The 27,276-nt window shown below is 46.0% G+C and overlaps 1 protein-coding gene across 3 annotated transcripts; it reads left to right on the top strand.

Annotated features, from left to right (window-relative positions):
* Positions 1-5,687: 5,687 nt before the first annotated feature.
* MTURN (maturin, neural progenitor differentiation regulator homolog) lies at positions 5,688-25,710 on the top strand. Of its 3 annotated transcripts, none has more exons than XM_066320601.1 (4): positions 5,688-5,891; positions 11,655-11,777; positions 18,009-18,163; positions 25,420-25,710. In XM_066320601.1, exons 1-3 carry the CDS (start codon positions 5,730-5,732, stop codon positions 18,117-18,119), a joined length of 396 nt encoding a protein of 131 aa, XP_066176698.1. In that variant the 5' UTR covers positions 5,688-5,729; the 3' UTR covers positions 18,120-18,163; positions 25,420-25,710. The 3 variants fall into 3 exon arrangements, with proteins under 3 accessions (XP_066176698.1, XP_066176706.1, XP_066176690.1); XM_066320609.1 differs by lacking the exon at positions 25,420-25,710 and adding an exon at positions 22,288-22,559; XM_066320593.1 differs by lacking the exon at positions 25,420-25,710 and having other exon boundaries at positions 18,009-22,559.
* Positions 25,711-27,276: the final 1,566 nt, after the last annotated feature.

Here is a 27,276-nt window from a genome sequence, read left to right as displayed (position 1 = left end):
CTGCTCATGTATACATAGATCCAGCAATAAACAAAAGTGTTGGCAGATACTTCCTGGTGAAAAAGGCAGGAACTGTGATGTACCAACTTCTGCATCCAAAAAAGATGCAAGGGCAGAAGCTATCCAGTGCTCTGCTCCCAATTTCTCCCACCCCTGTATCCAGTCTGCCTTACTAAGCCTCCTGTCTGGCCATGTTGGCTAGCTGTCTGCTGAGCCTCAGCTGACAAGCCCTAAACAAAGTTCACAACTCGTCATTTCTACCATTGTGTCTGTGTCTGAAACATACCATTTCCAAAAGGATGCAGAATATTAAATGTGTGTGCAGCCTGAGCTTCAGAAAGCTTCAAGGAAAATCAACTTATTTCAAGATCAGCCGGTGTTGGTTTTACCAGCATGTGACAGGATGAGGGCTTTGTACCAGGCTTTGAGGGTCAGAATAAAGGGAAGATGGATGAAAAGCTTCAGATGAAGGGATCCACAGTTAATCCAGCCTTGCATCACCCTCAGCTTGCAGAGTCATCAAATATTTCCATCATATTTCACTGCACTGTTCACAAATGTAACGTGCCATTGCTAATAAGTGCGTGGAACTATCAAACCAGTGGAGGGACACTGTGCTGTTCCTGCACAGCACTCAGCAATGTGGTGTGATACTGCTGGCCTGGATGTCGACAGCAATACAGACTTCAAAAGTGGCTGCCTAAAGACCAGGAAGATGACAGTGCATCAGCATGTTGTCCCTCACATTTAACACACTATCTTCCTATTGCTAAAAAGCAGGGAATAGGACGAGGACTGATGCAGAGGTTGTTGGATGCCTTTTTAAATTTTAGGTTCATATTTTGGAGCTGGCAATGTCACCAGGGAAAGCTGCTAATTAAGCAGGTGGATTTTTCATAGCCCAGATCTTCATCACTATTTATGTGTTTCATTTCTTACTGCCAAACCAATAGGATGTTCAACCACTGACTTCAAAAGGAGGATTTGTGGGAGCAGCAGGATCTTTATTCTATATAGATTTTTAACTAACATTTTAATTTAATTGAGAAACTGTACATTTCTAACTCACTTTCCCTTTACAACACGTTCTTGGCTTGGATTATTCTTCAAAGTTTTCTTGCTCTTTCCCCAACTCCATTTACCATTGGTTTAAAATAAAAAAAAAAAAAAAAAGAAGGAACCCAAAGCAAAGAGGACAGACACAGCTGTGCTCCTCATTATAGATAAGATAAACACAGGCTGTCTGGAAAGCTGAGTATCCTCAGGAGCAGGGAAGTAAGGTAGGGGAACAATTTGCAAGATACCAACATGTTGGTTCCTGGACTCCAGCCTAGAACTGATCTGTTGGCCAACAGTCACTCAGCTTGAGTCCCTGGAACAACACCCTGCTGCTCTGCTGCAGCAGGATATGTAATGGTGTTAAAGGCTCAGTGGAAATGCCGTGAGGGTGCAAACACCACTGGAAGCCCTGCATAGACCAGGCTTTTGCAGGAATAGCCCTTCCAGCACCTTTCTCAAGCAAGTGCAAATGTCAAGGACATTCTGGATATGTGAAAAACATGTTGTGAATGAACTAGTACTGATAACAATCAGAAATATTTTCTTTGTAAAGGTCTGTAGTATAAAGGTCTATGAGGGGTTGTCCATGAAGGGATCAACCCCTCTCATCTATTTTTTTTCCCCTGGGATTTCTTGATGTTTTTATTTTCTAGAAGAAGGGAACCAGTCTTTCCTTGGGAGACCAAACTGTGGATACAGTGGAGAGCTGCAAGAGAACAAGCTGACACAGCACAGCAGCTAAGGGTGTATCTCTTATAATTTACTGGAGCTCACCCTCCTGACCTTTCTGTGTTCGGATCAGCAGGGAGGGTGCGTAATGAGGGCTGCAGGAGGGCAATCGGGTTCTTACAGCTGGTCAGGCGAATTAATGCGAATTGCTTGGCACTTCACCAAAAGCAGACCAATGAGGACACTCCATCAGAAAAAAAAAAAAAAGGGAGCAAAAAATAAATCTTGAAGGTGGCCAGTCCATGAGCGGAATTTGTCAGTCTTTTAACCTGCTGTAAGAGGAGAACAGTGGCTCAGTGTTTCAGAGAGACACCGCAGCTGTGGGCAAAATGTGTTTCTCTGACACATTTCAGAAACACGTCTGCTTTTCCATCTTCCACAGCTTCTCGCTTTGCCTTCCCCACATGTCTTTTCCCAGTGTCATGGTGTCCAAGGGGAGCAGAGAAATAGTAAACACCTAGCAAGGTACTCTGCCCTTCCTTAGCCTTGTAGACCACACACATTACCAGGCATTGCAGAGGCAAGGCCTTTTGTAAAGGTAACTCCTGGGAGCCAGGTACTTTGAAAACCTTCCCCTCCACACCTCCTCCAGTCCATGCAAATGGCAGAAAATTGGTTTATCCACTCAGCCCTCATGTTGACACTCCCCTCACACCTGACTCTTTAATTTCTGTGGAGATGTAGAACCTGCAAAAACCAGAAGTCACATGGAAAATGCTGATATTTATATTTTTGTTCCAACTAGCATGGCTATGGCAGTGCACGTGCTCTCCCTTCCTAATGCTCTCCATATGGTCTTCAAAGTGAAATGTCTTTTCCAGCTGGTCATAGTTAGTGGCTACCGGCATCCCTCTGAAACGATCCAGCAATGTTTCCCTGCCCTCTCTATGGCCTGGATCAGGGCAATGCATGAGAGCTGCTATGTTCCTGAAGCAGATGGAGAGGGAAGTGCCATCTCCTCAGGATAGGGGCAACTACTTTCCCTCTGGTTTCTCTTCTGTAAAACATCTTTGCCACAGCAGAGACTTCCTTGACCCCCCTGTTATCTCCCAAGAAGGTACTTGCTCCCCTCACGTGGCCATGCTTTGGGACATGGATGCTCATGGGTATTTGAAACAAGTAGAGAAAACCATGTGTGTGATTTCAGCAGACACTATGCGAGAAAAGCTCAGGCATTGTACAGCACTGCTGACTATCTCCTCATCTCGTCAAAGAAGCAGCGAATGCTTCTGATTGTGACTTGCAGAGAGGCATAAGGCTGTCATGAGCGTTGCCCTGCCTTGCATCCACATGTCCATCCCTCAGCCCCTGGCATCAGCACAAGAGTCAGGGCCACTGAGCCTGGCTTGCTCTGCAAGCAGCACTTCTGCATTGCCAAAATCACTACCCTTTACCAGACTGTTTTTATAATCTGCTTTGGGGTACAGGTGTTAGAGCAAAGAGACTCATCACATGTAAATAAACAAATAATCACATCTGTCTGATTTGAATGGCTGAACCCTCAAATGTGACAAAGGATTTTGCAGTGCATGCTGCAATAAGATATTTAAAATCTCATTTGAAACCTGTCAGCCTCCCTACTCCACAGAAGGGAGATAATAAACATGACATACTTCAAAGTGATGTTTTAAGGGCTAAAAAGATGTTCATGTGAGGCTTTGAAAATGCACATAAATCATAGGTGTTAACAGTGACACCCCATTTATTTGAAACTGTGCCTGTTTGCAATGCTGCCTTGACCTCCCCTTGCTGCTCTGGTCCAGGACAGGAGGACACAGCTGCCTGGCTGCCCACCTTGGGAGGCCCCAAAGCCAATGGCTCCAACAGCGACAGGAAAGGCCAAGGTTTCACTGCCACCACCACGTCTTCACTCAATGCCAGCATGGTCTTTGGGGAGAATAGAAAACAAAGCCAGATCTCTGGGAAGCACGAAGAGATCGTGGGATTGACCTTGGTGGCTAAGCCCTGTGGCAGGGGAGATCTCTGCCCAAGTGGTGGCTCCCTGCTCACTGGTTGCAGGCAAGCTGTAAATGTCACATATTAGGAGAAAATATTTCCCATGTCTTATTTTTATGCTAATTACTCAAATGTATTTGGAAAGGAAAACACCAAATACTCAATGATGAGAGAATATTAAAGTTGAACAGTCCTGCACCTGCACAGGAGTCACAGCTCTGCCAACACCTGGAACCCCAACAGCCTGCGGTAGCATTTGGTTTTCTGCAGGACCCCTGGCTCCTTCAGGAAGTGGCAAGAGGCTTAGGTCTTCCTTTCCAGCTAGTCAGGACTCACTGCTCCATCCCCAGGCTGCCTGTAGAGCCACAGGTCTTCCACGGGTACCCAACACAGTGAGTGTTTTTCAGGTATTACTGCACTCACTTGACTTACGCAGTAGGTAGGGACTGATGGTGTCTCATTTTGCCCTGGAGAAGAGACATGTGCCAGGACTAGGATAAGTACCTACAAGAGCACCTCCACATTCTGAGATTTGAGGCACCTAGACCAGGAATTTTTGAACATTTGTAATTTTTACCACGTTTTGCACCTTCAGAGCACAGCTTCAAGTGTAGTGATGAGTGCTCAGCACTTGCCACTCTAAGAGCACCCCAGGAATGAGGGCATTATCCAAAATATCTGTGCAGAGTAAATGAAAAAACAGCCAGCACTCACATCCCACCATGCACAAAGGAGCTGAGTTACAGTTGTACAAGCACTCGTTGTTGGCGCTTCCTGATACCTCCGTGCTCGGCTGCAACGCCAGTGGAGGATTTTTATCTACGTTATCATTAGCACCGAGTTCTGCTGCATCCACGCCCACATCTGTAACAAGGCAGCAGCAGGAGACAGTGACCGTGGGGCTGAGCACAGCAGCGTGTGTGCCCGGAGCGTGCCCCAGGTCAGCCGCAGGCAGCGGGAATGTGTCCCTGCCGCAGCTCTGCTGCTGCTGCCGTGCTCAGTCACGTTCTCTCGGCAGCTTAGAATCACAGAATCGTTATCGCCACCGTGCTGTAGCCGAGCCAACCTCAGGGTCATTAAGGCTAGAAAAGACCTCTGGTGACCTCACCACTACTTTGGAGTGGTCGAATGATTTATGCGCCATCTAATACGTAGGATAGGAGTGTTCGATGTGTGACACTGACCCAGTCAGCTGGGCTTTTGGTACCTGCCATGGGAATGCAGTGGAACACCACTCAGGAGACCAGAAACAGCCACTGGGCTGTTTCAGAGGCCAGTGTTCTCTTTGTCCGTGCAAACTTTTCTGCCCACTGCCATGTATGGGCTCTGTGCTTCCTGTTAACCTCTATGAATTCCTGGGCTTCCCACTGAAAACCCACCCAGGCCTGGGAGGATGTTTTCCTTTGCAGCACAGTGCACACCAGTGCAAATCTAAGGCCCTTTATAAATGCACATCAGCTCTCGTATCTCCTATGCCTTGCCTGGACATGTAGATAATCCCTCGGGATAAGCTTGCAAGAGTAAAGTGAACCTCATTGCAAAACCACAGATCTAACGGGACAGTGGGCCGGGGAAAGCTCCATAAAGCCTTCCAATGCCACGGGGTGATTCTGTCTGTATTGTGGCTCCCACCGAACCCAGCGCAGGGGGTACCCGTGTGCTCAGCACAATGGGTGCTGCCGACATCCCGGCCCCGTTCTGGGAAGAGGGATGGGAAGCGGCGATGCGAGGCGCGGTCTGGCCGACAGCGCGTTCACGCGTGGGGCTTTCCTTTTTGTCCTTTCCCCTCCCCGAAGTTGCCAGAAGGCGTCGAGTCAATTGTCTGCGGCGAATTCCGGCGGGGCCGGTGCCGGGAGCCGCGCGCGGGTCGCGAGGCGCGGCGCGGGGGGCGGGAGGGGCGGTGCGCGGGGCGGGCGCGGGGCGGCGCGAGGCGCGGGCGGCGCGGGGGACGCGGGCGGGAGGCGGCGGCGGCGGCGGGGACGGCGATGGCTTTCGAGGCGCTGGCGGAGGCGGCGGAGCGGTGGTGCGCCCGCACGCCCTTCCAGCTCATCGCCGCCGAGGAGACGGAGCGGCGCATGGACTTCTACGCCGAGCCCGGCGTCTCCTTCTACGTGCTCTGCCCGGAGGCCGCCTGCGGCGACAATTTCGTGAGTGCCCCGTGAGGGGATCGGGGGTCACGGGCGTGAGGGCAGCCCCCGCGCGTGTGCGCGGTGAGCCCGCGCGCCGCTCCGGGACGCTCCGTCCGTGCGGATCCCCGGAGCCCGGGGAGAGCACCCCAGGGGCAGCGCCGGGGGGGGCGGAGGACGGCGCCGTGCCCGGGAGGGAGGGATGCGGTGATGGAGGGCGGCGGGGCCGGGGGCCGGGGGGATCCTCCCACAATCTGCAAAATGGAGTCCGCTGCCGGTGGGGGGCGGCCCCGCGGGCAGGGCTGCGGGCAGGGACACCCCCGCCCCCCCTTTCCCCATCACCGGCCCGGGGTGGCTGCGGGCTCCGGGCGGGCGGCGAGGAGCGGGGCCAGCCCCCCGCCTGCCCCGCGCCCCCGGGGGCTGCAGCTGCCGCTCCCCCCGCGGCCCCTCCGTCCTCCCGGGGTGCCGCGGCTGGGGCACGGCGCGGGGACGGCAGGACTGGCAGGGCTGTCACGGCAAATGGAGAATGGGCAGGAATAAAATGGAGTCAGGATGACAGGAGGGCCGCCCCCCCCCCCGCCGCTCCCCCGGGCCCGCCGGGGGATCCGTGCAGGTGCCGGCCGGGCGCCCCCGCCCCGCCGCCCCTCGCGGAGTTCAGCGCCGAGTTTGTGCGGGAAAAGCTCCGGCACCGCAACCCCTGTCTTTGGGAAGGGTCGAGGGGTGCTTTTCCCCTCGGCCAGACCCTCCCGGTGGTGAGCAGAAGTGCAGGAAGAGTCACGGAAAAGCGGCGCCTCGCCACGGGGTTTGTAAGCTGCCAAGTGCCAGTTAACTTCAGTGAAATGATTTTGGTCTGTTGATTTTAACAAAACAGCTCCTAGCACCATTATTGTAGGAATGTTGTAGGTTCTTCCTTTCACAGAGGAAGTTTAATCCCTCCACTTGCTTGACAAGTATTTGCTAATTCGCTTTCCAACAGGTAAGTGCGGAGTGAGCCCATCTGACAGATGGGTCCGTGGAAACAAAGAGCCGTGGAGTGGCTTCTCCAGGACCACAGATCCCAAGCGAGGAGGACATTTATATTTATTTATTTAATTATTTATTGTGTCGAGTAGATGGTGTTGCTGAATTACTAGAGAAGTTGTCTGGAGTTTAGTTATGCATCTGTCCAGGGGTTCGTGAGACCTTCAGATGTAGCAGTGGGGTATCTCAGGCTGTGGATTAGCTCAGTCCTCTGTGGGAATAGCTCTCTACATCTGTCTTCCCAGCGCCTCTGAGCCTGCCAGACCCTAGTGCTCATTCCTGTCTGGAGATGCCTGTGCTCAGAAAGTGCCATGCCTGCTGCACTCCTAAACAGGAATATGTATGGATCCAGTGCAGCACTAGGCTAAAACTGTGGTTGGACACTAATGATATTGGAAATTTCAGACCAAGTCCATTTATTTTTCTTAGACATGTATTGTTTCTTTATACACGGGTCAAATAATTGAGTGAACTCTTTCATAAAAGTCCAGTCAACTTCAAAAAAAATCTAAAGCAGCTTCAGACCTTATTCCAGTGCTGGTCTTTTTTTTTTTTTTTTTTTTTTTTTTTTTTTTTCCCCTCAGTTAAAAACACATTTTCGCTTTTATTTTGAAAATATTTTCATTCCAGGGTTGATGTGGGGACAACTCCCTGCCCAGAGTCACCACTAGTAAAATGGAGCAAAGGGCCAACTCCTGTCAAATCTGGAACATAAACCAGAGAACTAATGGAAAACTAGAAGTGGTGTTTTCTTCTGTCTTTTCTAGCCTTATTAGTTGAGGCACTTTTTGTAATGATAATACTTTTAAGACAGGCAGATATGTGTCATTCTTAATTCTTTAAAGAGATTGTCTTTCTTTTAATATGATTAAGACCCACTGATGATTAGATTCTCTAGCATCCTGTTTCCTTCTCCTAGTGCACTGTGGGACTTAATTTCAGCTCACAGCTTGATTATCTTGGTTTTTTGCAGTCACTTTCCTTTTTTTTCCAATGTTCCAGATTATAACTTTGCTTTCTGTGTGCAATTACAGGCTAAAGTTTATTTTAAGGAGACTTAATACAAGCCAAGGGACTGATTATCATTTGCGCTTTAAGCCTTGTTGCACGACAGCGTGGAGTGTGAAAAAAAGTAAATATAAACAGAATTCACAGTGACACACTTTACAGCCTTCTTGCATCCTGTGCCTCTTATAAGGGAGCCACACATTTAGTAAGCATCTGATGCTGGTATTCTTGTTCTTTCTTTACGTCGTCATTTCATAATGATGGGACTTAAAAAGCTATGTAGGAGGTGCCAGAGAATTCCATGATAACCCACTTGTAAGGAGGAAATGATGAGCATGATGAACTTAAAAGGAAAGAGAAGAGGAGAAAAAATGTGGAAAGGTTGCCAAGATGCAGTCTGGGGGAGAAAAACACTGAATTTTGTCTAACATCAGAGATCCCAGTTCACAAGAATCTGATACTTTTCGTTTCCTGAAAATATATCTTTAGGCTAGGCTTTTAACATGCTAGGGATGGAGGAGACCCATGCAGACGCTTATTGGCATTTTCAGTACCACCTGGACACAGAAATTCCAAATCAGCATTTTAGATAGCTGAACAATGTATAATTCAGCTCCTGATGCTCCTGAGGTTCTCAAGAAATTAATTGGACTTGTGTAGCCGTAATCAAGGAGAGTGAGGGCTGTGATGCTGTTCCTTACAGTCTATTTGTTTTGTCACCATGTTATTACGTATTCAAGGTAACGGATAAAAAAAAAATAATGACATCTTGCTGCAAGATTTCCTGAAAATATTTCAGAACAGAGTCAGCAGGTCCGAATATTTTATGCAAGTCAAATTATCCCTATAAATATAAAGTTTTGCTGTCATGCACAACAAGTGGGCTGCTTAGACAAAGGTGGGCCAGCAAGTGATTCTGTCATCCAGCGACACTGAGTCACGTAAAGGTGTGAGGGAAAGCAAACCCCTCCAGATGCAGCCCTATTGATTTCCTCAGCTATGTGCTGTGTGTAGATGCTAAACTGAATGATCTTAGGTTAGTTGAGGTGGAAATTAGTGGCTGTGTGCTTTTGCAGTGACACAAAGCAACTGTGAGCAAAACTGGGCAAGCTTGAAAAACACATACTCTGATGATGAAGTTAATGTTTTTTTAATTGCACAGCCACAGCCAAGCACTGTGGTCCACCAGTTTGCCAGCAGCCGCCTTCTCCTACTGCAGAGAGGTCCTCAGGCACTGGGTTTTCCAAGAGAAGCATCTCCGTATATGCAGCCTTCCTGAACTTTCTAAGCAGGAGCTGAATCCTGAAACTATGTTTGTTTTTATTTTGAAAGGCCGAAATTCCTTGTGCAGGTTCCTCTGGAGATGGGTGAGTCAGTGCTGAGACAGTTCCTGCGCTGCCTGGCTGCAGCACTGAACCACCACAGAGAGCTGGAGGTGCAGCTGAACCTACAGGCGTTACAGCGCTGGTCTTTATTACGGTTGAGGTTTTTGAGGGAAAAGATTAAATCAGCCCGTTTCCGAATGAGATGTGTGCACTTATGGCACATGGAGCTGTTTGTAGTGCATTTGTTGCTACAGTCAACATTTAAAATCCTCTGCAGATAGGGAGATTTTTGCAATTGTTTCTTGCTAATTGTCCTATGATGCTATGCAAAAAAATCTTCTCAAAAACTCAGTGATCAGGTAATTCTCTTAGGCTTTCCCTTGTTGGCTAGATCGTCTTATTCTGCTGATGAATTCACCTTGGTGTCTGAAATGTGGTGCAGCCTGAAAAGAGATTGTGAAAACATGATAGGACAACATGGGGTTAACTTTCCTTGGGGAACAAACCAGCTATGATTTATTAAAGGGCAGGGCCTGATTTTCATTTATGTGGAAGCTCCTGTGTATAGCTCTGGTAGTCAAAAGAAGCCACAATGTAAACAAGAATGAGGATCTCAGCATAATAATTGTTTTATATATATAAACGATTGCAACAGGTTTAGCACGAGCCAGGAATTGCCAAGCTGCAACACTGAGCCCTGAAGTTGAGGAGTAACTAAACAGTTATTGCTAACTCCAAGTATGAAGAAATCGTGGGCCAGACCTCCAAAACCGTCTCCAAAGGCTGTTTTTAAAATGTGATTTGGAAGTGTTCATTTGATATTTTGAAGAGGGCTCATTTGGGTTCACTTCATGTACGTTCTGCCTTTTTAGGCCATAGAAATCACAAAGTGCAGAATTTTTTTTTTTTTTTTGTAAACAGAAGCTGAGATTTAGTTGTATATTTATAGGATTACAAGGCCCATGACTCTTAAGATGGCATGAAGTATCATGAGACTTGTGGTATGTGCGTTTGAGAGTTGGCAACACTGTAAAGAACTTATTTTTATTGCCAGAATGGTTAAGACATGACTCTGGTTATATGGAAAGAGCAGAACCTACACAGTAATGCAGAGCTCTTTTCATAACAGAACATTTCACTATGTTTATGCTTGTAAAGTGCAACAAGCAGCAAGGAGAATGTAGGTCAATGAGGTTCATAGCAAAGCAGTTGCAGGTTTTATCATAAAGGTGCAGTTCAGGGGATGTTAAGTACTGTTTTCTTTTGTTAAATGCAAAACTGCATTCCTGGCAGGTACTCACCACTGAAGAGGAAGGCAACATGCAAGCCTTATGCTCGGGATAGAAACATCTGTCATTTTGAGTCTTTCCCTGAATGTTAGTTAAGCTTTGGAGAGATCCTTCTCTTTCCTTGTTTAAGCATAACCTGCTGTTTATAGCAAGTAAAAAGGCACTTTGGGGAAAAGAGCTGCTGTGCAAAGAGAGAGGTACGAGAGTCTCAAACCAATTTGGCAGTATTGCACTTCTCTGTGTGGCAAGCTGCCTAAGACAGTCCCATACACCAAGTCTTCAAACAGAAAGTGTTTAGGATGATGCATTAGCTTGTGCCCTTGGGCACAGGAAGCATTGTTGCCTGAGTGCTCCCTCCATCGCTTGCCAGCTCTGTTTTATACAACCTCCTAGCAGCAGAATAAACATCAGTTTTGAGAGAGGATTCACAGTGTAAGGCTGGGGAACCAGCATCTCCAGAGCAGGAGTAAGACAGGAGGATCTCAAATGGGTTTAAATCTGCCTGCCTGGGAGGAGAAGATTGGGTTCCAGGGGGAGTAAATCTCAAAACAAGGTAGGAGGCTCAAAGTGTCAGAATGCTGTGAGTGCCCAAACATTTCTCCTTGGCTCTGTGTCTAGCCTGCAGGCAGATTTTGCATCTTTTCTTCTGCATCGTCGAGAGAATTACACATCGAGTTCCACCTCCAGGGTCGCATCATATTTGCACTAATGCCAGGAAGACAAAGAAATGCTTTAGCTCTTCCTGAGGGCTTCACTGCAGCAGATGATGCAGAAAAAGAGAAAACCCAACATGACTTCCAGGTCTGAGCAGGGCTCATGTCAAACAAAAGCACCTTTATAGGTAAAATGTGCATGTGCCAAGTGTGTGTATCCTTCATGGCTGGTGCAGCCATGAGGCATTTCCGCTTCTGGATCGATTTCCCTGTTTTCTGATGCATCATGTTAATAAAATCCAGGTTCCTCCTCAGAAATGTGGCTTCTGAGAGAGCCTGCAATGCCTGTCCCCAGGCAGGTCTGAACTGCAGGAGGCTCGGTGTACTTTGGCAGATGTTTACAGCATGTCACCTTATAAAATCACATGGAAAGGTTGGCGTGAATTCCTGTTAATGCCTTTCCTTTCTTGTGTTGCTGTTGGCTTTCAGCATGTGTGGAGTGAAAGTGAGGACTGCCTACCTTTCCTGCAGCTCGCACAGGACTACATCTCCTCCTGTGGGAAAAAGACACTCCATGAAATATTGGAAAAAGTCTTCAAATCCTTCAGACCCGTAAGTGGGTTTTTTTTTCCTTCTAAACATTGACACTTACTTGTGAATTTTAATAGGACAGCACTAGATAGAGCAAGGGGTTTTTTTTCTTCTCCAGAGATTTACATCTCCAGTTAGCACATGAGCTACCGTTGGGCTGTTGGAAATTGTTTCCTGGAAGTCAGCTGCCTTTTTATTTCCATCTTTGTGTTTGAGAGGATGAGATTACTGTGTGGGGTGGGAGGCCAACTGGTGTGTCAGCCAGTGGCAGCAGGCAGGGGCTCGTGTCCTGCTGATGCAGTGCTGACTCTTAGGAACAGGATTCAAGTCAGCACCGCGGGACTTTGTGGCAGAGTTGTTTCCTGGCACTGGAACTGGGGAGTTTTGCAAGGATATGAACAGCAAGAGTAAACCTCTGGAAAATGGGAAGTGTAGTCTCTCCTTAGGGTGGTTTATTTTATTTTATGGTTGGGTTTTTTTTCCCACAAGTGATGCAGATTTTGCTATTAGGATAGTTGCCACTTGATATTTGCACACACTTGTTTGGTCACTGCTTAAGATAAAGTTGGAAGAGAAGCTGTGTTTTGTGGGGAAGGGGCCTGCATTTTTCTGTTTTGCTGCTGCTCAGCTTTCTCTGTCCCTGTTTAACACTAAGATTTGTGCCAGAGCCTGGATTTTATCAGGGTGAGATATCTTAGGGTGGCTATTGTCCTTCATTTTTGCCAAGTGCTCCTTTTACACAGCCTCTCCTTCTGAATGTTTGGGGCTGGTTAAGGGCTTGGCACAAAGTAGGGCAAAGTTTGTAGCCAGAGCCATTCTCCTATGATGTCCATGAGAAAGTTCACCAATGGACGTTTTTGTACTCAGCTAAAAATGTAGACCTTTTCCCTCCTTTCTTTTTCTGGCTGACTAATTGAGAAGACTGGAAATGTATCCCAAGTATTTAGTGCGAAAGGGAGGGCCTGGAGCCCTGATATGAAAACACTGGCCTCCCCTGTATTACACCCTTGCAATGGTTTGCACAGATCGCCACAGCTGGTTGACATAAAAGAGCATCATTTTAAAGAATCCTTTGAGAGGCTAGAAATAAATAGAACAGATGCACACTTTTCTTAGAAAGGACTGGAAATCTGAGCTGTCACTACAGCTGCTTGTAATTGTGAAAACATGCAAAAAATATAAGCATGTTTCCCGGAACAATATTGGGCTCTAGGATCATCATAGCTGTCTTCCCCTGCTCAGGGAAGCCATGCCTCTGATGAGAAACTTACATTGGTTTAACTAAGGAGAACTTCAAAAAGACTTAATTAAATTGGTGCAGATTATGTATTTCATTTAAACTACATTTATTACAGCATAACTCAAGTTACTGAGAAATTGACTTCAGTCAAACCAAGTTGAGCTACTCTTCAGAATAAAAAGGTTCAAAGCAAGGGGAACCATTAATCACGTAGCCTGGGCCCTTCATTAATACATCACATTTCATCTCATGATTCCCACAGCTGACCATATAAATTGAGGTTGAGCTAGAATGTGTCTTTTCCAAAGACATCCACTCTTGATGTTGTCTTCAGGTGACTTAAAGGATACAACGCTGCTGGGCACTTTCTCTTCTCATGGCTAGTTATGGTGCTCTAAATAACGCTTTTGTTTACAATCTGCATTTTTCTAGTTTGGCTTCCTAGCTGTTGAATTTCATTTTGCTTTTGTTTGCTCAAAAATTGTGTCCTCAATTGCCAGAGACCTCTTGCAGACTGTAATCAAGTACCTCTTTATTTTCTCGTGGTTATACCACAGATACTAAGTTTCTCAGATTCTCCTTTGACCCAGTATTGAGAGATAAGCATCAGCATAACAAAACTGGGTTTATCATTTAAGGTATGGCTGTGTGTAAGCAAGTCTAATTAAGGCATGTATTGACGTTTTTCCCTCATAGTAACTATTAAAAATAGCACATACATGGGAGGAAAGATTTTAAAAATTGAATGATGTTACAATAAATGTATAGAAAAAGTTATTTTGCACCCTCAAGCCTTTGCCAGAACAAAACCACTTTTCTTCTGTATTGGGAAATTATTTCCTTGGCACTGTATGAAGTATCACTTCGTACTATCTCCTGTCCTTCCTCTGCTGGACCTGTTTTACTAGTGAGGCCACCTTGCTGTCAGCTTCAAGGCAGCAGTGCATTTGTAGGGCATTTCTTCTCCCCTGTCCCAGCAAATGAGCTGACAGAGACTAGTCTGGCAAACTCTAGTTTGAAAAATGGCAGTTGAGGAAAAAACTGCAACTGAAGGTCAGACTGGGCATTTCTGAAGTATCTGGTGGTCCTGGGGACCAGGTTTTTACCAGGTGCTTGCTAAGCACCTTCTGAAAGTCTTCTCCATTTTGGCATTCTCAGTAGACATCCATGATTATTAGACAGTTCTGAAATTCTTTGTTGGGGTCCTTTGAAGGGAGATATTTAGAAGAGAACAGTGGCAGTGCATCTGCAGCTTTCCACGCCCTTGTGCACAGCATGAACATCTGCCTTTGCATAACAGAGGGCTCCAAAAACAACTTTTTCTGGTAACGCAGCTAGCCCTGCTCTGCATGTTCATGATAACAGCCCTGCCATGTCTCCATGAACTTGCCCTGGGCCTGTGGAGTGGGAAGGGACTGTTTTCTCATGCTGCTGGGCCCTGTGTTTTGGAGACAGTGAGGACAGGAATGCCCAGCAGTTGGTGTCCCTCTCAGTGAGAGACAGAGAGTTCCCTCTGCTCACCAGTCTTCCCTGGGCACAGAAGGCAATGAGGGTGGTCTGGGTCTGCTCACTGTCCCTCACTGCTCTCAGGCATCTGTCCCTAATGTTTTATGGGCCTAAACACAGTGTCAAGCAGGATATTTAATTAGATGAGGCTTTTAAAAAGTGCTGGTTTGCCTGCAACAACTAAACCACACCTCTAAGTCCTGCTGTAGACAAGGTAAGGTGTTTCTGTACTGAAGGTGGTGAGGGGCATGTTGTCTCTACCCATTACTGCCTTCCTGAGTCAGTTTCCACAAAACTCCGTTATTTGCCTTATTATCCACTTCTTCAGGGAGCATCCATAAGTGCCAGACACCACAAAGGTGCATGATACCAACCAGTAGCACTGGGCTCCAATACTGTTACTTGCCTCAGAGCATCGCATCTCCTCCTGTGCCTTAGTCTCTCTGGTGTCAGAGGTGCCATGCTCTGGTGCTAGGAGGTGCCCATGCTGGTGCTTTTAAGCATATCTGCCTGGAGACATAGTCCCAGGACTACGGAGACATAATCCCATTGTTCCCAAAAGGATTCAACAGAACTGTGTTGTCTCTAGTGTAGCATCACATGAACTGCTAAAGCTCAGTCTTGTACTTGTTTTATTTTTCAGTGTGCTTGTGTGCCAGCTTTTAGTAGGAGAGGGTGTCACTCTGCTTCCATGAGTTGGTAACTGTGAAGTAATTTATAAAATCAGGGTGCTTTGAAAGGGTTAATAAAGACAAATATATAAGATGCCTGAGGGACATCACACCAATTGACAAAGTTTGCAAAAAACCAAGGCATGAGTCATACAATTCAGCAGCAAATTCCAGGGGTCCTACACTGAGCTCATCTTCAGCCTGGAAAGCCTACATCTGAAGTGGGAGTGGAGTCTGCAGTGTAAAAGTCACTTATTCCATATTCACTGTATTCATGCATGTCCCAGTGACCTCTCCTTTACCTTCAGATGGGTAGTTTGGCCAGCAGAAATAAATAGCTGTAGTTCAGGCACTGCTGGTTGTTGTTATCTTCCCTCCTTCCCTCCTCACCATGCCCCTGACCTCCTCCCAGTCATGGATCCCCTGCCTGGCAGTTTGTATCCCTTTGCTTTTCTGCTGATGGATCAGCTCTCTTTTTCTACAGTGGTTTTCTGGTTTATGTCTTTTCTCCTTGTTTTCCTCTCCAGTTAAGTCCTTTCCAGTCTGCTGCATAGCTGATACTTTAATGCATGAAGCAGCTATGGGCTAGAAGCAGAAACTGGTGTGTGGGAAAGAAGACAAGGTGGGAGTCAATCTAGGATCAGCCCAGGCCATCTTTATCATCTTACTTTGTCCTTACCTTTTGTACACCCTCGTTCTGTTCTGTCACAGTGTTTGTAGAGCTCCCTGGGCTTTGGACCCTGATCCTCCCTCCTTGTGTTCAGGGTGTGGGCTGATTTGTCACTACAATCCAGACAGCAGTAAGGGGTTAACAGCAGTGAGGGACCACCATAATCCTGTGGGAAGCAACAGGATGTGACACCTAAAAGCAAGACCTGCATGGTTGAGGTCCTTGGTGCCTTGGAGGGTCATAAAGTGTCTGTGAGAGAATAAAACTGCATCTCCCTTGGAGGAGCCTCCCATTCCATCCCATCCCACCCCCATTCTTCCTCTGTTAAACCACTGAAGTCTACAGCATCACTCTGATTTATGCTGCTGCCTCTGATTTACACTGCTCCAGGGATAGCTGGAGCTGGATTTCCTGATGGCGAGGAGAGAGGGGATGTGTGAAAAGCAGGATGTACCCCCCATCCTTTGGGACTGTGTGTCTTTGCAGTTCTTGTGGAGCATGTTGTGTTTTCCATGCTAATTTTGCAGTACAGTGTCCCATAAAATGAAGATTCATGTGACTCATTTCCTTGCAAATCAAAGAGGAATTGTGACCAGAAGTGGGAGAAAAAAATGCAGTCTTTCTCCCAGGTGATACAAACAGGAGTACAACACTCACATTTAATTTGAATATACCAGATTAGTTTAGCAAAAATAATACTGGTATATAAGAAAGTCTAGAAGGAGTTCATGATTTTGCCTTTTGAAAACTGAGTATTTTAATTTTAGTTTCCACACAAAGTAAAACCGCCACATCCTGAAAATGAACTGAGCAGTTCATGTTCAGTTAAACATTTGATTTGAAAAAGATGTATGCATAGGAACAATTACTTTGTTCTGCTCAGAAAACAAGAATGTTTTCCATTTGGGGTCTCTCCGTAAGTATTTTTAAAAATGCAAAAGAGGGGATTTAGTCAGCAAATTCTCCTTCCATTTCCCTGCCAAAGAAACCTTGTAACTAAAAATCCCAGTGACAGTGAGGAGTACAAGCTTCATTGCACCCAGAAGCTAATTCTATGCCTTGTATTTATATCCACTGAATAATTTTGAATGTCCATCACAGACTGAATTAGTTTAGGTCCCTGAAAATCTGCCTCATTGCAGCCCTCTCATTTCCATGCTCTCACCTAAAGATTGTCACCCTCCTCAAGATTTTTCTGGGCTTTGCCTCTTTCAAGAGCTAACAGCTGCATCACTCTCCAAAGAGGGTGTTGCATGCATCTGTGCCGCCCTTCCAGCGAGCTAAATACATGGTATTCTTAGAAATGCCTGGCCTATGATTTTGCTTTGTGGCTATTAATAGCTGTTAGTGTAGGATTCTAATAGAAGATTTCCACAACAGATGCATTATTTTGACTGTTACATGGTATATCTGTCTTCCTGACTTCTGTTGGCTTGGCAACCTTTTGGGGAAGAGAAGTTCAAACATGGCTGTTGGCTCCTTTTCCTGTAGTGAAGAGGTGACGCTGCAGTGGTCAGAGCCATCAGTTGGAGACATCCGAACATTGTCCAGAGAGGAGGGGTGGCAGTTCCTTGCAAGCCCAAATCTAATTTGGAAAAGTTTAAAGGGACAATATTTTAGTGGAATACACAGTAATTCGTACTGCAAGGGCTTCACACAGCATGCAAGACTTTGGTGTTCAAGAGAAGCATTTGACATGGCAGATTCTTTGGGTTTTTAGGGACTCCTTGCCCGAGGGACTCCACACTAGCCAGTTCTTCATGAGGGTGTTTTCTTCTTTGGCTTTTATAGGACTGACAGAAAACAAACTTAAACCAAGACAACTACTGCTACAGTATTAACACAGTTCTTTCTGAAGTTAAACCACTGCCAAGTCTAAACACTCAACAATTCATAATGTGACCTCAGGGAAGAACATGAAGCCTTTTGCAAGTGCTTTGTTTTGGTTTTATTTATCTTCCGGTCTCTTAATTTGGTGTGAGGATGCATTTTCAAATCTTTCTTTATCCCAGGAGGGAGAGAAAGAGAGTCAAGATCATTATGCAGTACTGTTATTCCTGGGTTTGAGGTTTTTAAGAAGTGCACGTAGGATTTGTGTGAAGATTTGCAGCAAAGCTGCACAAGTTGATAATTTGCTGTTACACAGTATTTTCTCTTCTTTGTAGTTACTTGGGCTTCCAGATGTTGATGATGATGCATTTGAAGAATATAACGCAGATGTGGAAGAAGAGGAACCAGAAGCCGATCACCAACAGATGGGTGTCAGTCAGCAGTGATTTTCTGAGAAGCTATAAAAGAATTCGGAAGCCTTTGGTACCAGGTGGGGTCAGGTGGTCCCACGTTAGCCTGTTTGAATTAGGACATCACAAGGGGATATCTGGCTGCCAAGATAAAAGTTTTACAAAAAATGGTTAAAAAAAAAATAATAATAATAATCCATGATGAGCTTTGCTAAGAAGTGACCTGAATTTTGCTCCTGCTTCAGTGGGTTTTCTATGGAGTTGTCTTGGTAGCATTCTGCCGTTATCAGTCTAGAAGTAGTTTCGTCGCTGACTTGTCTCTTCGATTTGTGTTCGAGAGTAGCGTTTGCTGACATGAATGTAGAGTACTGAGAATGTAGGAGGTGTGTGGGAAGAGTGCCCAGTCCTCACCAGTGACCTTTCCAAGGAAACCAGTGCAGAGAGCAAACACATCCTGTGCTTCTCTTTTTAGTTCAACAGCTATAGGATTTTGACAAAGTACCAAACGTGGAGAGAATTCTCCTGAGAAACAGTAGTTTAGTACTGGTTGGTGTTGCAGAAGTGTGTATGAAGGCTTAACAAAAATAATGGGAAGTAGGAGATCCAGAGAGTGTCAGACATATTGATGTCCTTTCACTGATACCTGAATTTCCAAGTGCTGAATTAATAACTGGGAGTAACTGGCACCAGCAGCACGCATTAAACCAACCCTCGTACTCTGACATGTGATCCAAAGGCAAGTTTCTTGCAAATCAAGTGAAAAATAGCCATTGCCTATCCCACTTCTGCATAAGAACTAACTTCAAGCTTTGCTGGTTTTGATACAAATTACTCCAAATTATTACTCAAACCTTGTGGCATTGTGCATTAGAACCACAGAATCGTAGAATATGCTGAGTTGGAAGACACCCATCAGGATCCTTGAGTCCAGCTCCTGGCCCGGCACAGGACACCCCAAGACTCACACTGTGTGCCTGAGAGCATTGTCCAAATGTGTCTTGAACTCTGTCAGGCTTATGCTGTGACCACTGCCCTGGGGAGCCTGTTCCAGTGCCCAGCCACCCTCTGGGTGAGGAACCTTTTCCTGATATCCAGTCTAAACCTCTCCTGACTCAGCTTCATGCCATTTCCTTGAGTTCCATCACTGGTCATGAGAGTGAAGAGATCTGTAGCTGCCCCTCCTTTTCTCTTCAGGAGGATGGTGAAGACCACAATGAGGTCTCCCCTCAGTCTCCTCCAGGCTGAACAAACCAAGTAACCTCAGCCACTCCTCACCAGGCTTCCCTTCCAGACTCTTCACCATCCTTGTTGCCCTCCTCTGGACACTCTCTAATAGTTTAATGTCTTCTTTATATTGTGACTCTCAAAACTGCCCCCAGCACTTGAGGCTGAGGCCACCCCAGCTCAGAGGAGAGTGGGACAATCCCCTCCCTTGCCCGGCTGGCCATGCTGTCCCTGATGTACCCAGGACATGCCTGGACCTCCTGGCTGCCAGGGCACTGCTGGCTCACATTCAACTTGCCATCAACCAGAACCCCCAGGTCTCTTTCCACAGTGCTACTCTCCAGCCTCTCCTTCCCTGGTCTTTATACACAACCAGGGTTCCCCTGTCCCAGTTGCAGAATTCAGCACTTCTACCCCTGTTAAACTTCATACAGTTGTTGATTGCCCATCTCTAGTTTGTCGAGGTCTCTCTGCAGGGCCTCTCCACCCTTGAGAGAGTTGACAGCTCCTCCCAATTTAGTGTCATCAGCAAAATTACTTAGTATTCTTTCAAGTCCTGTGTCCTGGTTAATGAGATGTCAAAGAGCTCAGGGCCAAGGATGGAGCCCCACTGGTGACAAATCGCCAGTCTGATGTCACCCTATTCACTGTAAGCCTTTGTGCTCAGCCTGTGAACCAGTTGCTCACCAATCCCAGGACATGGTTATCCAGCTGTGTGCTGGACATTTTAATCAGAAGGATACTTTTGCTACAGTATCAAAAAGGTTTACTGAACTCCAAATGTATTACATCAACTTGCTTCCCTTGAGCAGCTAGGTGGAATACCTTGTCGTAAAAGGAAATCAGGTTCGACAAGCAGGACTTTCTCTACATGAAGCCATGCTGGCTGTGACCAGTGACTGCATTGTACTCCAGGTGTTTTTATATACCTTTCAGAATAATATTTTCCATGATCTTACTGGGCACTGAAGTGAGACTGACAGGCCTGTAGTTTCCAGGATCTTCCTTGAGTGCAACTTGAATGCAACTTAACACTGAAGCCATAAGGGTATCAACCAGCACCTGGCTCTTAAAATTATGCTGGACCTCTTCCTGGGCCTTTGAGCTAGTCTGGGCATTTACACCTTATTGGAGGGGAGCTGAAATACTGTGTCAGCTGATGCAAAGTCTAGTGAGGTTTTACTTATCTGGGGACTTGCTCCCCAAGGGGTTTGACAAGGGTCTTAGTATGAAGGAGAAGATGACCCCTCGTATTTTTTACCTGTTTTATGTAGTTCCAAGTAACTTGGATGAGTGCCAGACTGTGAAGATGCAGGGTCTCTTTCTTTACTTGCCTTTTGTACCAAAAATATAAAGAGCAAAGGTAATTCTGTTGTAATACAGCTGTTTTCCACAATCAAGAAAGATGTTTCTAAATTTCCTCCTTTTTCCAATTTTTAAAAAATTGTGAAACGAAGGTCACACGCTTCAAAAGCCCTTTTATACAGAATTAGCTTTATAAAAACAAAGAGTGAGTGAAGAGAAAATGCTTGGACAACTCCTATAAGCAACTCGCATTATTTTGAAAACCCTGTTGTTAATGATGTCCTCTTTTTAATAGATTTTTTAGAGACTTTTTCCAGGGTTACTAAAGAGAGCAAGTTTTCTTGGTGGTTTACATTTATGATGGTGATTTGAGAGATGCACGTGATTTTTTCTATCGGAGGCAAAGATCTTCCATAACTGGGACAATGTGTGTTACCTGAGTCTGCACAGAAGTGTCTGCAACACTGTAAAAGAGTTTAAGAATATAAAAAAAAAAGAGTGGAAGAAAAACAGAGCTTAATGCAACTTTGTACATTCTTTCAGCATGCAGGCATAGACATGGTAGTTGCAGCACCTTTTTTCTATGGACTAGTGACGTGAGAACTGTGGCAGTTCACTGTATAACACTGTACAGCAGCAATAGGCTTTTTGCTTACTGAAATAAAGTGTAAGACCAGTGGTTTCCATCCCTGCTTTAAGCCCCTAAATTTTTCTTTCCTCTCCAGTTAGGACAGATGCTATAACCTTAAACAGAGCCTTCCTTCCGGAGAACCTTTCTCTTCATAGCATCCAACCCTTGTGTTGTGGCTCACAGTAGATCTTATGGGGCTGTCTTTTCTCTGGTCTTGTGTAATGCAAGCAAGCAATTTACAGTAGTGCAAACTGGAGGCAGAGTCCTGCTGTTCAGGTTTGCTGGGCACTTGCACCCATTTGTTTGAGGGGCAGGTGCTGGCAGCCCACACACACCTGCATGGCGAGCTGGGCTGCGGGCCCAGCCTGACTGGGACACAACCCTCTGCCTTTTACAGACAGGCAGGCTTCCAGCTGGATCCATCCCACCACCTGGCTCAGCATGTGGCTGCATAGACGAGTGTTGGCATACAGAGGGGAGGGTGCAGGGTGGACATGGGTAGTAGCTGCAGACCTGCTGCTAAATGCACCCTGCACGGTGTCAGGGGCCTGTGGCAGAGGTGTGGACCAGCCTAAATGCTGTGAGGGATCGACTCCACAAGGCTCAGTGGGAACTGGGCACTGGTGGCAGCGGAATAGTCAGGAATTCATGAAATGAAAAAGACTTATGATCCCATGCCTGTAGTTGCATGCAGGAGGTTGTAATGTGTACTGTGCTCTGCTACCTTTCCCTGCGTATTGATTGAATTGTTAATGAGTGGTTGAACGTTATTACAGTTGCAAGCAAACAACAATGTAAATTATGTAGATAAATAATTATTATTTTCTGTGTTCACTAACTCACTTTTTCTTTGGAATGTCATATGTCATTTGCGTGACCTCCACACAGACTTCCAAGTGCTGCCCTTCTGCAGCGCTCTCCCCTGCAAAACTCTCACTGAAGCCAGTGAGATTTTGTTCAGACAGGACCTGCAGGACCAGGGGATGTCCTGCAGACTCGGTCCTGCAGAAAGCTGAGCACCCTCATTTCCTCCCACTTTGCTAGGAACCGAATGTGTTGAGCCCTGCTGCTGAACTGAAGCATGACCAGACAGCACTGAGAATAAACTGGAATTTTATACATAGAAAATTTAATTTACATGTAATAAATGTGATGAATGAGCATTAATATAGAATGTATTTTATGAAAAAAAAAAATTGATTCCTTACTTTGACCAAATAGATTTCTGTATTACTGTGTTACTTTTCTATACTTGCCAAATGATTCAAGAGGTGTGGAACTGCTTTGGTTGTACTAAGAAATGTTTTTGTATTTCATTTGTGTTTTATTTTCCCTCCCTCCTACCACATGTTGCAGTTAGTAGCCATTCAATAATTAATCAGGGCAAGCATGACCCAGTGATGAGGCTGCCAGACTGAGACACAAGATTTGCCAACACATGCATAAATGCTTGCAAACCTGGGTACTTGGTGAGATGTGGGTTGTAGCTCTGCTATTGCCTTGCCCTGCGCTTTAGGTGAGTCTCAGTCTCTGAGAATTCAGTTCAGGCCTCCAGTTACGCTTGCAGGCCTCTGGAAAATCTAGCAGGAGCTGAGTAACTCCTTTGAAAGTCCCACCTTAAGCCTTTTGCAAAAGGGCGTGTTAGTATTATTTGTCCAGGAGTGTATATAGTGCTTTAGGTCTGGGGGTGAGCTGAGATACACACTTGTCCTCAGGGCAAACCAGTGATGAAAAGACACAGAAGGGTCTCCCTTTTCCCTTGGCCTTTCTCATAGGTCTTTCATGCTCTAACTAAATGTAAATATGGCAGAGCAGAGCCTCTTGCAGAACAGGTGCTTCTGAATATGAGTTGCATGAATGCAGTCAGCAGAGTGCTGCTTGGGCAATGAGAAATAAATAGGATGCCAGATGAAAAAGCAGATTTCAGAACTGTGACGAGTGCAGGGGCAAGAGTGAGCAAAGCCCCTTCAGAGAGAAAGATGCTGAGATTTCTGAGACAGCCAAAGCCATCTTGCCAAGTATCTGCATATTGAACCCATGCAGTTTATAAAAAAGCCCCTCTGGACACTACTGAGGCCTTGAGCTCAATTGTGTTTTCATGTTAGTGACTTGCCTGATCAATGCATTGAGATGGTTGAGGGAGGAAGGGATAGAGAAAGTAAACTGAAAAGCCTATTCCTGTTCTCCAGCATTATGATACTGTGTGAGTTGGTAGGAGGAGCAGTCAGGGTGCAGGAAGCTCCTTTTTTTAGGTCCATAGTAACATCTCTTAAAAGGACTTGCTCATGACAGAAAAAATAGTCAGGCTGTTATCTCATAGAAATGGGGGGAATAGCTCCCCCCTGAGCATGATGACCTGAACCATTACTAGACTTCAGCTCCAGCTCCTGCCCTGCTCCTGGCTCTTTTCCAGGCAGTTTCCCTCCATGCTGTGTCTTTGAAAGTCCTGTGCTTGTAAGAATGCCATGTTTTCTGGGAATAGCCATAGTTTGTTTTCCTGCATCAGTGGCATGCATGTCAGCTGCTGCATCTTGGAAGGTGTGCTCTGTGAGATGGTGGCTGAGGGCAGCAGGGAGGCGTTTCTGCTACAACATTGCTGAGAGGTCCCTGCCCCTTACCCCTCCTCAAGGTGGGACATGAGATTGTGACAGTAAAAATGATTGCAATAACCTTGTTGACATTGTTTTGGAAAACTGCCATTCAGGATGTATTCCCAGCCTCTTGCAGCATCTTCCCTGATCTTTGTCTGGGATTCAGGGCTGATGTCTATGGCTGCTTTACTCAGTGTTAGCTTTAGCAGTGGCAGGAGGCGAGGTTGCATCCTTACCCTGTGTCCGTTCTTCCCTCCTGTCCATCCTTACCATTCTGTTCTTAAAAGTTCTCACTCCCAGAAGAAGGGAAGCATGGGAAGGAGGAGAGAAACACCTCTTACCTCCCACAGCTTGCAGCCAGGTGCATCCGTGGAGCTGCAGTTCAGCACAGTGTGTCACACTGTCCTTTCTGTACAGGGGGATGAGGTGGCATGAGACATGTGTTATCCCTTGAGGACCCGTGAGTGGTCCGTGCCAGACAGGGGTTGTGCAGGAGACAGCAGTCTTTTTAGGTGCCAAACCCAGTATCTTTTCACAGGCAATTATGTCTAGCCAGATAATCCAGTCTCTGAAAATCATAATCCATTGAGGCTCTCCAGGTTGGGCATCCAGAAAATGAGACTTGTCTGGTTGCCTTGGTCACTGGGAGGTCTCTTTCTCCGTGCTGGCTGTTTTCAGTCTGGCCAGAGGACATGGGAAATTGGGAATGATCCCTTCAGGGGCATTAGCTGGATGTCCCTTTCTGTAAATTGCTGAGCAGAGGCAAATGCTTTGTTTTATGTGTTTAATTCTGGCAGGACCTCCCCTCCTACCCAGCAGTCTGTCTCTGCAGACTGCTGCAACTGGGAAGGCTTTGTGTGAGAGCCAGGCAGGAGTGACTCAGGGCAGCAGCTCCTAGGCCCTGTAACAGAGGTCATCCTTGCAGGGTAGCCACAGAGCTGAAGGCTCTGGGGACATCACTTCCAATGCAGATATTTAAATAGAGTCATTAAATTTAGTCCTTAGAGGGCAGGCCCTGTCACTTTGGGTTTTCATTGGATTTATGAGATTTAGTTGCACTGCTGGTGTCTGATGTCTGTGGCAGGTGGGCAGAGGAAACCTCTTCACTTAGCCACATTTACTTGTTCAGTGAGCCAAATTGTCTTTTACATGATCTGTGTTTGACTTTTTTCTCATTGCTGATTTTTTTTAAAGAAAGACACAGCCTAAAGGCACATCTGCATTATTGCAAACCCCAGTTCATACAGAGCTGTGTAGCACTGCACTGTCAGTATAAGCTTGGACATAAAAAAAAAAAATAATACAGATTAATATAAAGGGCCTTCATTTGTCTACAAGGAAAGAACCCAAATTTCTTTGAACTAGTTATTGCTGACTATAATGAAGGTTACTGGTTTCATGTAAAATACATTGAACTTTGAAATTCCCTTTCTGTACCAACATGCTGTTGCTCATGTAGGCAAAGATCTGTGGTAACACTGCGTGTAGAGGAAGCTTTCATCTTCAGGGGTGGTGGTGGTAGAAATATCAGCTCTGGATTTCAGTCAATGCAATTCTTTCGTCAAGTTTTCCTTTACTAATACAGGGACTAGTCAGCCCGCAACACATCAAGCAGAAATCATGTTGTGCCACACCGTGCCAAGGCTGTCTTTGGTGTGGTTTCCACCATTTTTCTGGCTGGAAGACCTCTCTGTCTGGGAATATAAAGCTGTGAAAGGAGTCAGCAAAAGTTGCCCTTTTGTTCAGCACTTTTCAAAGGTGTAAGCCTTCAGTGGAGCACTACCTGCCTTCTGATCCTCCTTCCTCATCCACCACCAAGATGTCAAATCCAGAGGTGTCATTACACCATGAGCTTCCCATTAAAGAGCTTACCAAACTGATGATTGATGGTGTCTTTTCTCTGTGAGCAAAATCAACTGAGTTGTGGATCTGAGGGGCTAAAACACAGCTACAATGCATGTGGCACAGGCTTGACTTTCATGGGCACTGCTGGTGCATGGTGGGATAATACTGTGTTTACAGGTGTGAGGAGGAGAAAATGATGTCATCTGATCTTTGGGCACTGCAAAGACCCAGAATCATCAAGTGGTTTGGTTTGGCACAGTGTGAGGCAGTGGATTTGCTGTCAGAAGCCAGGAATTGGTGGTAGTATTTGTGTATGAGCCAGTATTTCAGACCTCACAGGTCCTTCTCTGTTTTGCACAGAATAGGGAGACATCTGTTCTAATTAAGAGACGTGTAACAATGCTGAAATGAAAATGGTGATTCTGTTAGAATAATTTGTCTCTTTTCTTTAAACACTTGGCTCTTAATTGCTGCTTTGACATCTTCTCATTATGATTTTGTTGAAAGAGTCAAGTCAGTCGTTACCTGTTGTCATAAGCCCCTGTGGGTTGACATCTTCTAGCCCATGGAAGAGGAAATGCTTTAACTTAGCACTTGCCTTGTATTTGTGGCACTTCCCAGGGCATGAGCACTGAGTAGGAGCACACCAAGTACATGCCCACTGGTGTGCCCAGAACCCCAAGTGCTGCCTATAAAGCCATTTCTGTGGCTGGTGGAGTGCCTGCCAGGACTGTCACCCTTGTGCTGGAGCGTGATCCTGACAGCATGGGCCCACAGCCTCTTGACAGACCTTTGCATATGGTGGAAACCACTGGGATAGTTAGGCTCTGGCTACAGATACAGCTGCCCTTGCCAGAAGCACTGCTGTTCCCAAGCATCTCTTCAGCTGCTTGGAGCCTGCTGCCCTCTCAGGTCTGCTGGATAGGCTTTTTCCTGTGTCAGAAGGTCAAGTGAATTGACATGGTTTTGACACCAGCTGTCTGCTAACATGGACCTCAGCTCAGGGACACTATCTGCCCTGCTGTGGTGGGGAGCTGCCCTAGAAGGTGGTGGCTGCACCTGGGGGCACTGCCATGTGCAGGTTTTTTTTCCCAGCTTAAGTCTGTCCACAGTCCAGCTCTCCAAAGTTACGTTACACCTTCTACAGATCAAGAAAATAGGATACTCTAGGGCTATGATAGGCTTTGGCTTTGTATCATGAACAGGTCCATTAGAGGCCCACAGTGTGTGCTGCCTCTGTTCACTCCTGCCCAATGCTCTGTTCCCCACCTCTGTCCTCAATCAGCCAGTTGGGAAATGCCGTTACTGCCTTTGGCAGCACCATGTGCTGTTTTAAGGAGCACATCAGATTTTTATATTTTCTTTGTGTTCCTTCTACTCCGTGACAAGGTTCTTGCTTCTGCCACTTGTTTGCTGAGTGATGAAATGCCATAAAAAAGCACATTTAACTTTATTTCCAATGCCTAGGTATATGCATCCGTGCTTTTCACTGAGTAGTGATGTACTTGCAACACCAAAGCAAGGCTTTTATACCTTTTATTAGACAAACTGATACTGAAAGCCACAAACTCCCAGCGTCCTCCTCCATGCTGAAAAG

Source organism: Sylvia atricapilla, chromosome 1 (genome assembly GCF_009819655.1).
Source record: "Sylvia atricapilla isolate bSylAtr1 chromosome 1, bSylAtr1.pri, whole genome shotgun sequence".
NCBI lineage: Eukaryota > Metazoa > Chordata > Aves > Passeriformes > Sylviidae > Sylvia > Sylvia atricapilla.
This window is presented reverse-complemented; position numbering and strand designations above follow the sequence as displayed.

What these genes read in the sequence shown, in the direction of transcription:
- MTURN (XM_066320601.1), top strand. Translation starts at nt 5,730, where the DNA reads ATGGCTTTCGAGGCGCTGGCGGAGGCGGCGGAGCGGTGGTGCGCCCGC. An exon ending in CCGCCTGCGGCGACAATTTC is followed by an intron (nt 5,892 to 11,654) that starts GTGAGTGCCCCG and finishes GTTGGCTTTCAG; the next exon opens with CATGTGTGGAGTGAAAGTGA. An exon ending in TCTTCAAATCCTTCAGACCC is followed by an intron (nt 11,778 to 18,008) that starts GTAAGTGGGTTT and finishes TCTTCTTTGTAG; the next exon opens with TTACTTGGGCTTCCAGATGT.